The sequence below is a fragment of the Aptenodytes forsteri genome, unplaced genomic scaffold (genome assembly GCF_000699145.1).
Source record: "Aptenodytes forsteri isolate BGI_AS27 unplaced genomic scaffold, ASM69914v1 Scaffold55, whole genome shotgun sequence".
Taxonomy (NCBI): Eukaryota; Metazoa; Chordata; class Aves; order Sphenisciformes; family Spheniscidae; genus Aptenodytes; species Aptenodytes forsteri.
In genome coordinates this window covers 1,969,428-1,980,987 of record NW_008796063.1, presented here as the reverse complement: position 1 = coordinate 1,980,987, position 11,560 = coordinate 1,969,428, and the positions used below count along the sequence as shown (strand labels likewise).

Sequence of the window (11,560 nt, the reverse complement as noted above, 5' to 3'; positions counted from 1 at the left end):
CGGCGACCGCGGGGCACCCGGAAGCCGCCCCCGCTGGAGGGAAGGGCCGGCTCCATGTGCTGAGGCTGAGCTCCCCAGAGCCATCACCTGCCCAATGAGAAAGGCCGGCTCCATGTGCTGAGGCTGAGCTCCCCAGAGCCATCACTTGCCCCCATGAGACGCGGCGCGGAGGGAAGCTGCCCCGGGCGCCTGCCATCGCCTGTTAGCCCCAGCTACAGTCCTTTCAGTTTGTGGCCTTTCAGTATAAAAAGGGGGCTTATAAGAAAGTCAGAGAGAGGCTTTTTACCAAGACCTGTAGTGACAGGACAAGGGGCAACAGTTTTAAACTGAAAGAGGGTAGGTTTAGACTGGACTTCCCCAGCACTGTGGGTGGCCCAGATGACAAAGAAAGGTGTGGAGGGAGCAATGTTAGTGCCGTGCCGTGCTCCCCTTGGCATGCCTTTTCCAGCGCCATCACTTGACCTGTAGGTCCCCAGCCTCAGCCTACCTCTACCATTAGTTAGGGTTCAGAGAGCTACAAGGCCTAGATCTCCAGGGACACTGCGGCTGGAAAAGGCATGCCAAGGGGAGCACGGCACGGCACCAGCATTGCTCCCTCCACACCTTTCTTTGTCATCTGGGCCACCCACAGTGCTGGGGAAGTCCAGTCTAAACCTACCCTCTTTCAGTTTAAAACTGTTGCCCCTTGTCCTGTCACTACAGGTCTTGGTAAAAAGCCTCTCTCTGACTTTCTTATAAGCCCCCTTTTTATACTGAAAGGCCACAAACTGAAAGGACTGTTAACGTTTCTGCTGAGATTATGTTACTTCAACAGGTCATACCCAGTGCCCAGTAATAATTTGTTCTATTTGTGCTCTATAAAAAAAAATCACAGACAACCTTGGTGTACCTAAAGGTAAACGTAAGCCTAATTTCTTGCTGGCCAAAGGTTGCTTATCATATTCTGGGCAAACCAGATTTTACCTTGTGTTAGTAAAGTCTGCTGTTCTCTTGATCAGTCCTCTTGACAGTTAAGCGATTAATAGTCTACATTTGTTATCTGTCTTTTCTAGGTGTCAGCTCTTGCTTATAATGTTCATGTCTTTATTGAACAGGTTCTCCACTTTCAGGTAGATAACAGCCTCACCATGTGCGGTATCTGGGCCCTGTTTGGGAGCGATGAATGCCTTTCTGTCCAGTGTCTAAGTGCCATGAAGATAGCACACAGAGGTCCTGATGCATTTCGTTTCGAGAACGTCAATGGATTCACCAACTGTTGTTTTGGTTTCCACCGCCTCGCGGTTGTTGATCAGTTATATGGCATGCAGCCTATCCGGGTGAAGAAATTCCCATATCTGTGGCTGTGCTACAATGGAGAAATCTACAATTTCAAACAGGTGAGTGTTGTATGGATCATATGGCATTTCCTTTTTTTTTTTTAATTTCAAAACTTGTGGATATGGGGAAAATATTTAAAACATGGTTGTATGGATCATATGGCATTTCCTTTTTTTTTTTTTTTATTTCAAAACTTGTGGATATTGGGAAAATATTTGAAACATGGTGGATTAGAATATCAGAAATATTTTAAAAAGTTATCAAATGGCTAGTATTTAAAAGGAAGTAAATTATCTTGAGGTCTGAATCTGTGGTGGCTTAGATAGTAACATACTTAGTCTTTAATACTGAAAAATCACTTTTTAGTTGACAAGAAGGGCAATAAATATTCGTGTCTTCAGGTTTGATCAGTTTAAAATAAAGATGCATTCTTCGTTATCTCCTGGGGAGGAGAATTCCAAACCTTTTTCCTCCCCTTTTCCTCTCTTTATAATGCAGATGCTTTTGGACTGTCCTGCTCTTCAGTTATTTGGGGTCATTCTCCAAGCCGTCGGGTATTGCATTTTTATTTCTGCATGTTAATCTAGATGGGATATGTCACTTATAATATATTAATGTATAGCATGCTTGCTTATGTATTTATGTAAAAGCAACAAGCACTAGGGAGATGTTTCCAGTATGCCACCAAAGTCCTTAGGTATCTGCAGCTTAAGGCAGATGCTTTGTGGGGTTTTTGAGAGCCACCTAAGCAAGTCTCTTGGGCACAAAACAGGCAGCAACTCTGTACTTACTTCCTGAAGTGTCTGAATGTCCCTGATGGGTGTGATACTGCTGCTGAACATCATCTGTGTGCTCAGTCCCTGTGCTGAGATGTCCAATGCCACCTGTGTTACTTGTAAAGGGAAGTGATTCAGATCATCCAAATTTGGCGTATAAAGCAGCTTACAATTGTGACTGTTTCTGAATCATGCTGAAACTGAGTGCTTAAAATGAATCATAAACTGAGCGTGGTAGTATCAGAAACGTATGAATAATCTGAGATGTCTTAGTACTTCTAACATCACATTTTTGAAGTCAGAGTCAGGCTGCTGTCAGTGATGTCAGTAACATCAGTAACGTCATTGGGAATTTGACTGAATGGGCAGGAGATATATTTTTTTTCCCAGTCTTTTAAGTATCTGGCTGTTTGAAATGTGAGATACACTTTGCCCTGCAGTCCATGTGAAATGCATTGTACCAGCAGTCTGTAATACTTGCTGTGTTTTGCATTGTGGTTTTTCTGCTGTTGAAAGCTGTAAGAATTACTCTCAATCGTGCAACGCACACAATCCTAAGGGGAATTTAATTATGCAAAGCTTGCATTGCCATCAGCAGGAATTTGTTTGGTTGTTCTCACTACATTGTGTACCCTCTTTCTTTATAAAGAGATTTTTCTTTCAGGCTTGTGGCTGAAACCTACCAAGGAAAGGATCATTGGTGAAACAGGCGTTTTGTTTGACTGAAATTGATCCAAGACTTTGCCCCATAAATAACAATTAAAACCAAAGAATTTAAGTTAAAATGCTAAAGCATTGGTTTCGTGGGGTTTCTTGGCTTTTTAGTGTTTTATTGAAAAAGAACATGAAGAATATTTGGTCTGACTTAAGTCTGACAGCTAATTTCTTCCTCCCCCACTCCATCTGCACAGGCAGAGTGAAAAGGTTAGTTTGAGGAATGGAGGAAGATTAGGCAGAAGGGAATTCTCTGTGCATAAAAAAACCACTGAGGAATTGCAGTGACTGCATAAGTAAATCAAAGTTTATTTCTGAAGTACTTTGCAGACATGTTACCAGTGTCTATGTGTTTTGGGGTGGGGGGCTTATGTAAATGTCATTATTATCTGAGAAGAAAGTGGCACCGAGTGATTTGAGACTAAAAAAAATGATGTCTTTGTTTCTGGTCCTATTTTGAGTGGGATTTTTAGAAGCAGTGGCTGCCTGCTTCTGCCATTTGTCTGTGGGAGATGGGGAGGCTAGTGCTTCTGAAGCCCGGGGTCCTGGGTGTGCAGTTTGATATCCTCATATAGAAATGTATCCCTGAAAACTTGCCATAATGTGAATTGCTTAAGACTGCAGAGTCAGTCTACATTGTCTGAGAGATGATCCTGGATAATATTTTGAATACAAAAGTGTAATTTTCTTCTTTGGCAGAAATGTTTTTAACTGTGATTTTACAAAAAATGATAATATTTTGAATACAAAAGTGTAATTTCCTTCTTTGGCAGAAATGTTCCTATAACTTTTTAACTGTGATTTTACAAAAAACCCCTTGGTTTTCTTATTAAACAATTACATGAATGGTGTTGTTTTTTCAGTTAATAAGCAGTCAATGTTTTCAAATGCTTATTCATGTTTTTCTTTATATTTTTTCTTAGTTGCAGAAGCAGTTTGGGTTTGAATATCAGACATTAGTGGATGGTGAGGTTATCCTTCATCTTTACAACAGAGGAGGAATAGAACAAACAGCATCCATGCTAGATGGTGTATTTGCTTTCATCCTTCTGGACACTGCCAACAGAAAAGTGTTTCTGGCGAGAGATACCTATGGAGTCAGACCACTATTTAAGGTGCTGACTGATGATGGATTTTTGGGTGTCTGTTCTGAGGCAAAAGGTAAAACCAGTTGTGTTTAGTGCCTAAATAATCTTAGGTATTGTTGTCGGAGACAAACTTCTTTGCCAGGCTTTTCTTCTAAGTGTGAAGAGGAAGTGAACTGTAAGTTCAGTAATAAATGAACTATATTTAGTAGTATAAGAACTACACATCATTAAAACAAAAACCACAGACAGTAAACCTCTAAGATGTTTGATTGTCCTTAATATCTCTAAAATAAGTTGCTTATTTAATTTTATAATTCTTTGTGTTCTGGAATCATAGCAGTATTGAGCCCAAGATATTTTATGTTACCCCAAAGTTAAATGTAGTCTATGGAGTTAGGCTAGATTTATGCTATGATTAAGTATATTAGAATTTGTTCCTGGTGTTCTATGGTGAACTGCGAAATAATGCCACGAGAACTGCTAATTTGTAAAAGCCAAGAACTTTAAAACCTTGCTGAAATTTCCTGCAGCATTGGGTGATTTTCTAGTGACACTTATTTTATTTGATGACGATTTTTTTCCTTTGAGATTACACGTGCACTACTTTTTTTTTTTTTTAAGTAATTATGTCTGGTTTTGACACTTGCATAAACAAATCCAAATGGTGCCAAAAGGGAGTTTTTCGCCCAAAATTCACTTTGGCTAAAATTGACTTTCACGATTACTTGAGTCTCTCCCATTTACTGTATATCAATTTTATTATCAGACTCCGATGTAGGTTGACTCCTCTAACAGTAGTACTAAGAGCTGTACCATCTCTGCTGCTTGGGAAGGAAGAAGGGAAGTGAACATTTTAGGGACTGTGTCCTATAACCAGCAAAGTGAATTACCGGTCCCTCTCTAACAGCAATTCAGTATCTCTTTTGTGGAGTTCCTCAAGGGGCATCCAGGTGACCGGCAGGTGCAAAACATCCTCTTTCACAAAAGGAATGGAAATGAGGTTTGGCTACAAGTCTGATTCTTGGCATTCATTAGCAGTGGTGTAGATCAGTCTGGAACCGATGAGTTATGAAATCACTAAATCAATGTCAATTAAGCAATCACTTCAGTGATGTAGTTTTATTACAAACTGCTTGTTAGCTTGAGTACACTTAATTTTAAACACAAAATCAGTTATTAACTGTCATTTGAATTCTCATAAGCATGTTACACCTTGACCTGGACATCATGCAGTCAGTTAGAATAAGTGCTCTTCTTAATTCTCACAGGAATAAATTGCTACTTACCAGTTAGTAAAACTTGCTGACTTCCTTTCTCTGCTATCTGCCTCAGATCTATGTGGGCAACCTGCCAGAAGCGGAATCATGCTCCAGCCAGGGCAGACTCAGACTCAAAATGATATTTTTTTAATACCAAATTTAGGATCTGGAGAAAATATTTGGATATAGTTTTAGTACAGAGGCTGTTGAGTGAGGTTTAATGTAACCATCCTAGGTTAAAAACTCTGACTTTTTTCCCCCATTTTATCTGCAGGACTTATCAACTTAAAGCATTCAACATCCTTATGTCCTAAAGTGGAACCGTTTCTCCCGGGTCATTATGAAGTGTTGGATTTAAAGCCCTCTGGCAAGGTTGCATCAGTGGAATTAGTAAAATTTCATAGCTATAAAGATGAACCACTCCATGCTGCATGTGATACAGTGGAAACTCTGCCTTCAGGTAGTACGGCAAAGCATTTGCTACTTACTCTGATTAAAAAGTGAAAAAATTACAATCTTTGAATATAAAATTTGTATTGATTGGTTTAAAAAAGTGCCATTTAAAAAAAAACTGGAAGAACCTTTATAATGTAGGAAATTGAGAATTGTTTTTGTAGGCAGTCATGTACAAAGATGTTTGAACTTGCATGCCCTCATTATCAAAGGAAATTCAGACAAATATCTTTGTTTTCCTAATCGCATAATCTAGCAAAGTCTAAGTAACACTTCTTGGATTTCCCCCCCCGCCCCTCTTTTCTGGACAGGCTTTGATCTTGAAACAGTGAAAAGCAACATCCGTATTCTGTTTGAAAATGCTGTTAGAAAACGTTTGATGGCTCACAGAAGGATTGGTTGTCTTTTGTCAGGTAAGTAGCAAGAATCACAATTCTTGTGTCTTCTCTCTCTTTCACCCGTAATCTAACAGTTAGAGGAAAGTATGCCGGCTGTTCTGCTGCGATGTACTTGAAGTGCTCTGAATCTCATTTGCTTTTTAGTTACAGAGGACTTGTTAGTTTGTGATAAAGTTTTCCAGTTTACAAGTATCTTAAGTCTTACGCTTTTAAAGTTTACTCTGGGATGGGATGTTGGCTTGTTGAGACACTGACCATTTTTGACTAAGAAAGAAAAACAATACTCTTATTGAAAAATCACCCAATATGTTCTTAAACTTATAAGATTTATGCTTAGGTTGGTGTTCAAAAAGAAAATGTAATTACTACATTCACTGTGCGCTGAGTGAGCCCCATCCAGCCTGACCTTGAACACTTCCAGGGATGGGGCATCTACCACCTCTCTGGGCGACCTGTGCCAGCATCTCACCATGAATTTACATTCTTTTAGTTTAAAACCATTGCCCCTTGTTCTATTGCTACAGGCCCTACTAAAAAGTCTGTCCCTATCTTTCTTATAAGCCCCCTTTAAGTATTGAAAGGCCACAGTAAGGTCTCCCTGGAGCCTTCTCTTCTCTAGGCTGAACAACCCCAACTCTCTCAGCCTTTCTTCACAGGAGAGGTGTTCCATCCCCCTGATCATTTTTGTGGCCCTCTTCTGGACCCGCTCCAACAGGTCCATGTCTTTCTTCTGCTGAGGGCTCCAGAGCTGGACGCAGTACTCCAGGTGGGGTCTCCCCAGAGCAGAGTAGAGGGGCAGAATCACCTCCCTCGACCTGCTGGCCACGCTTCTTTTGATGCAGCCCAGGATATGGTTGGCTTTGAATATCAGTAATTACACTCATTTATCATGAACCCTATTAAATGTGCATTTAAATGAGAGAGAACTGACTAGGAGATACTGTTGGACCATTTCCTTACTGTGGCATCATAAAAAGTAGGAGGGAGGTAAATGAAACAGGGAGATACGCAGACTTGGAAGATCCCAGCCTCAGTAAAAAGCCTGTTCAAAACCCAAATTTCGGATATCAAATTAGAAGGTAGTCAGCAGCTCCTTAGATGCACATGCAGAATGTATTAGTAGCAAAACTAAGTGCCCGTGCTGGTATAATACCAGGGTATCTCAGTGCTTCACAATTTTGAGTATGCTTGGAGCATCACGGTTGGAGAATTGCTTTTGTTTCCAATCATGGAGGGAGTTCTGCAACTTCACAATGGAAACTCAGGTTTTGATTTCCCTGATTTCCGCATCCTAAGCACTCAGTTTGATTTCTGTGCTCTCCTTTTCTCAGACTCTGCATGTAATTTCTACAGAAGGAGATTTTTTTTTTTACAAGGTAGCATGCCCACAAAGGGGATCAAGGTGGGAATGGTTGCTAACGCACTCAGTTGAAAAACTACATGCAGACTATAGGAAACAAAGAGAAGAGGATTTTGCCTCATGCTTGTCAGAAATGCAGGCAGGTGTGGGAGAACAGGTACTGTGTTTTGCTCAGTACTTCAAAGGGGAGCAGCAAGTCAAAGATTAACAGAACTAGCTCATGAGAATAAGAAGGTGGAGCCTTAGAGTACATCTGGGCACTTTGTGCATCTCTTGGTTTTATTTTTTGTTTGTTTTCCAAACTGTTCAAATCCTTCCACTGTCCTCCTCTGAGAAAGAAGAAGAGTCAAAAAAAAAAAAAAAAAAGAATGTCACTAGTGAACCTTTTCACTTTGAAGGGATGGTTAAAAAATTAATTCCACTCAAAATGTGTGAAACACACTTTTGAAAAATGATTGGGGAAGAGTGGAATCCTTACACTAAACGTTCTGTTCTTTTACTTAATTCTTTTTTATACAAACAGAAAAAAAAAAATATACATAGTTCTGTCAGTAGAGAATCAAATGTGTAGGTAAGAAGAGGATAGAGAGTAGTTTTGAAATAGAGAATAAATCCCATTACAGCAGAGGTGAGAAGCGGCATGTTCTGTAGTGGTACAATGTTTTCAGAACATTTCCTGTGTATCTTAAAGAAGGATTTCCACTGATGCTTCTGAGACCAAAAGTACTAACAACTGTTACTGAAGATGTTCCACTAAAGTTGCCCGATTCTCTTGTTAAGCAGAGGTAAATGGGCATTTGTACAAGAAGTACCTTTGATTCACATGGCTTACAAATGAAGTCCACTCATGAGATTCCGCTATCTAGACTCAGTGTCCTTAAGAGGAAACAAAAAACCAGTCAAACACCTAATCAAATAATTTGTTTTGTTGGCAGGGGGCTTAGATTCCAGCTTGGTTGCAGCTGTTCTTCTGAAACTGATGAAAGAAATCAACATCAATTATCCATTACAAACCTTTGCAATTGGAATGGAAAACAGCCCCGACTTACTGGCTGCCAGGAAGGTACAGTAAGCGTTGCTTTCAGTTTGTTCTGAGCTGCTGAATGCTAAACAGTGTATATTAATGGTGCTAACTTCACGGTACGGTATTAATAGTAATACTGAATATTCATGTATTGCTATGATGTAAATCAGTTTGCAGTAGATCATTTAGTACAACATTTGCTGTTTAGTTAAATCTTACGAAAGAGATAACTGAGCCTTACCTGTTTTCTCTTGCATTTGGAAGACGTTCATGACAGACCCCCATTGCATTGTTACCAAAAGGTCGGTACTTTGGAGTTGTCTCAATTCTGCCTCTGGGTTTTAGGGTAAATCTCCATGCTATAGTTCCTATGCTATGACATTTGTATATATGTTAAATGTTGTAAGTTAATTGTCAGTTTACTGAATTAAGAGCCTTGTACAAACTGTTTGGCATCTGGGGTACCTTTTAGGTATCCAGGCTGTCATGGCTTTTGAGCTGCTTTTTCTCTTCAGGGCAAATATCCGGAGTATTTAGAGCCTCTACAGATTCTGTTATGCTTTGGGCAAGCAGCTGGATGGTCTGTTGTAATCATGATTGAGCACTGTAATTAGGGAGACTATGTTTCCTCTGGTGAATGTACCACTGCAAGTCAGAGGGGCTGCTACAGTATTATCTTTTCTTGGCCTAATGTCATGTAATTCTCACTGTGGCAGAAGGGAGCTGGTGTTTTCACTCAGCGTGTGTTTTAAACACAATGTATGTTTAAAAAATGTTTTAATTGAAAAGCAATATGTTATTGTGACGTTTTACAAACAGGTGGCAGCACATATAGGCAGTGAACATCATGAAGTAATATTTAATTCCGAAGAGGGAATTCAGGCAATAGAGGAGGTTATCTTCTCCTTGGAAACCTATGATATAACAACAGTAAGGGCTTCAATTGGTAAGATTTTTTTTAATAGCAATCTTTGCTTTATATCACCCAAATAAAATTTTATGCAAAATCATGTAGTCATCTGCTAGATCCTTTAGCTGTCACAGAACCTGGGAACTGGGACTCCCAAGTTCTGCTCCCCAGTCTTGTCTGCGATACCACACTGAGGCAAAAACAGTTATTAGTTTCAAAGTCACCGACTGAACAAAACAATTGTCAAGAGCTGTTCCTGAAGCTTTGGGATGAAAAACAAAAATTATATGAAGAAGAAATGTTAGATCTACAGGTCTAGGTTTTCTGCTCTGATAAGCATGAACCTTGGAGGAAGGGGGAAAATTTACAGGTTATCCGAGGTACTGAATGTTATGATAGCAAAATAGTTATGATTACCCTATTCCTTGCATAATTTTAATACTAAAGTTAAGTATTTCTTGTCACCCTCTACTAACACATGTGCACTCAAGCCAGGTAGACTTCTTATAATGTATGTTTGATTCTGAGAAATTAAGGAAGTCACCAGCAGCTCCTTACAAAGGGCAGCCAACCTGATAAGAATGAAAAACCCTAATCTAACGTGACCTTCTGTGTAATGCCAGCTATGACATTTTACCCAGTTAATCTTGTGTCAGCTTAAAGCATTGTAAAAAAGTTAATAAGCCAAATAGGCAACACAGTTTTGAAAACCCAGGTCCCTGAGTGGAATTTGGTACATGAAGATAGGACTTTGCAATGTGAAGTATTGAAAGTGTTTGTGAAATATTGGAAGTGTTTCTTTAAAAAATAAAGTCAACTTTTCATCTGTCATTTTTCTTCATGATTGTGGCTTAGTATAAGAAATAATGAACTAGATCCTTTGCATTAGATCTCTAATACTTTTGTTATAAAAACATGTTGTTTGGAAAGATGTAATGGGGGGAAGGCATAATTTTGATTAATAAATAATTCTTTAAAAAAAATTTGAAAAAAGGGCTTCATCCAGTTCAACCCACAACGGCAGAGAGTTAAGCAGCAACTTTTGCTGGTAGTTTTGTTCTCCAAAGCTAGAAGGTTTGTTCAGGACTGTGCTGGAATTACGTGCTCAATTTCGAACTGAGTCAGAGCAACTCCTATATGTGTTCCCATGGGAATCCTCCAGCGTTCCCAGGATCACAGACACACATATTTCTGATATTTTGAGGGCTAAGTATAAGTACGCAGTTTAGATGTATTTGCAGCACTTAGTTTGTGTGGCTGTTGATGGCTTTGAATAACAATGAGATGTTATTTTAGTGTATTGCAGTTGTTTGCTACAGAAGAAAGTAGTGTAGGAGAGAAACTTCTATAATGCTAAATTTAAAACTGTACTAGCTGTATATAGCATCATACATGTAGCTGTATTTTAATAACTTTATACTTTTTTTTTTTATAAGGTATGTATCTTGTCTCCAAATATATACGGAAGAAAACAGACAGTGTGGTCATTTTTTCAGGAGAAGGATCAGATGAGCTGACACAAGGATATATATATTTCCATAAGGTAAATATATTCACTATACAGAAAGCCCTTGAGCTGCTTGTTCTCCCCTTCAACAGAAGATCTCTATGGAGATTTCAAGGTGTGAAGTTTGAGAGTTGTCACAGCTGTATATTTGCTGAGAATTTCTCCTGAGGTGGCATAAAATCCAAGGGATTCAATTTAATTACTTGAAAAACTTTTTTTAAACTTCAGAATTCCTGAGACTGTTACTTCTTGTATGTGGTCTTTGCTAGTTCTGAGGTCACTCTGTGATCATTACAACTCAAACACCAGACAGCAAGTAATGGTTCCCTCAGCGCAGCTGTATTGTGTCTGTGTGCTACATGCATATGTCTGGTTACAGGCACCGTCTCCCGAAGAAGCTGCAGAAGAGAGCGAGAGGCTTCTGAAGGAGCTCTACCTGTTTGATGTACTTCGTGCGGACAGAACTACTGCAGCACACGGGTAAAACGTAGTCTCTTGGATGCTGAGGACTTGTGTGATTTAAAAGATGTTCAGCCCGAAGAAGCTGCAGAAGAGAGCGAGAGGCTTCTGAAGGAGCTCTACCTGTTTGATGTACTTCGTGCGGACAGAACTACTGCAGCACACGGGTAAAACGTAGTCTCTTGGATGCTGAGGACTTGTGTGATTTATAAGATGTTCAGATGGTGTTCCCCAGGGCTCAGTACTGGGGCCAGTTCTGTTTAATATCTTTATCAATGATCTGGACGAGGGGATC

General features: G+C 39.6%; 1 protein-coding gene across 1 annotated transcript in view; it reads left to right on the top strand.

The window, feature by feature from the left end:
- The first annotated feature begins 1,099 nt into the window (after nt 1-1,099).
- The window catches only part of ASNS (asparagine synthetase (glutamine-hydrolyzing)), a 16,911-nt gene continuing 6,450 nt past the window's right edge, over nt 1,100-11,560 (top strand). Inside the window, exons 1-8 of the mRNA XM_009286352.2 lie at nt 1,100-1,376; nt 3,731-3,968; nt 5,429-5,614; nt 5,919-6,020; nt 8,301-8,428; nt 9,209-9,335; nt 10,736-10,842; nt 11,186-11,286. Of these exons, the coding sequence (XP_009284627.1) occupies nt 1,128-1,376; nt 3,731-3,968; nt 5,429-5,614; nt 5,919-6,020; nt 8,301-8,428; nt 9,209-9,335; nt 10,736-10,842; nt 11,186-11,286 (1,238 nt within the window). The 5' untranslated portion in view covers nt 1,100-1,127. The remainder of the gene's footprint in view (nt 1,377-3,730; nt 3,969-5,428; nt 5,615-5,918; nt 6,021-8,300; nt 8,429-9,208; nt 9,336-10,735; nt 10,843-11,185; nt 11,287-11,560) is intronic.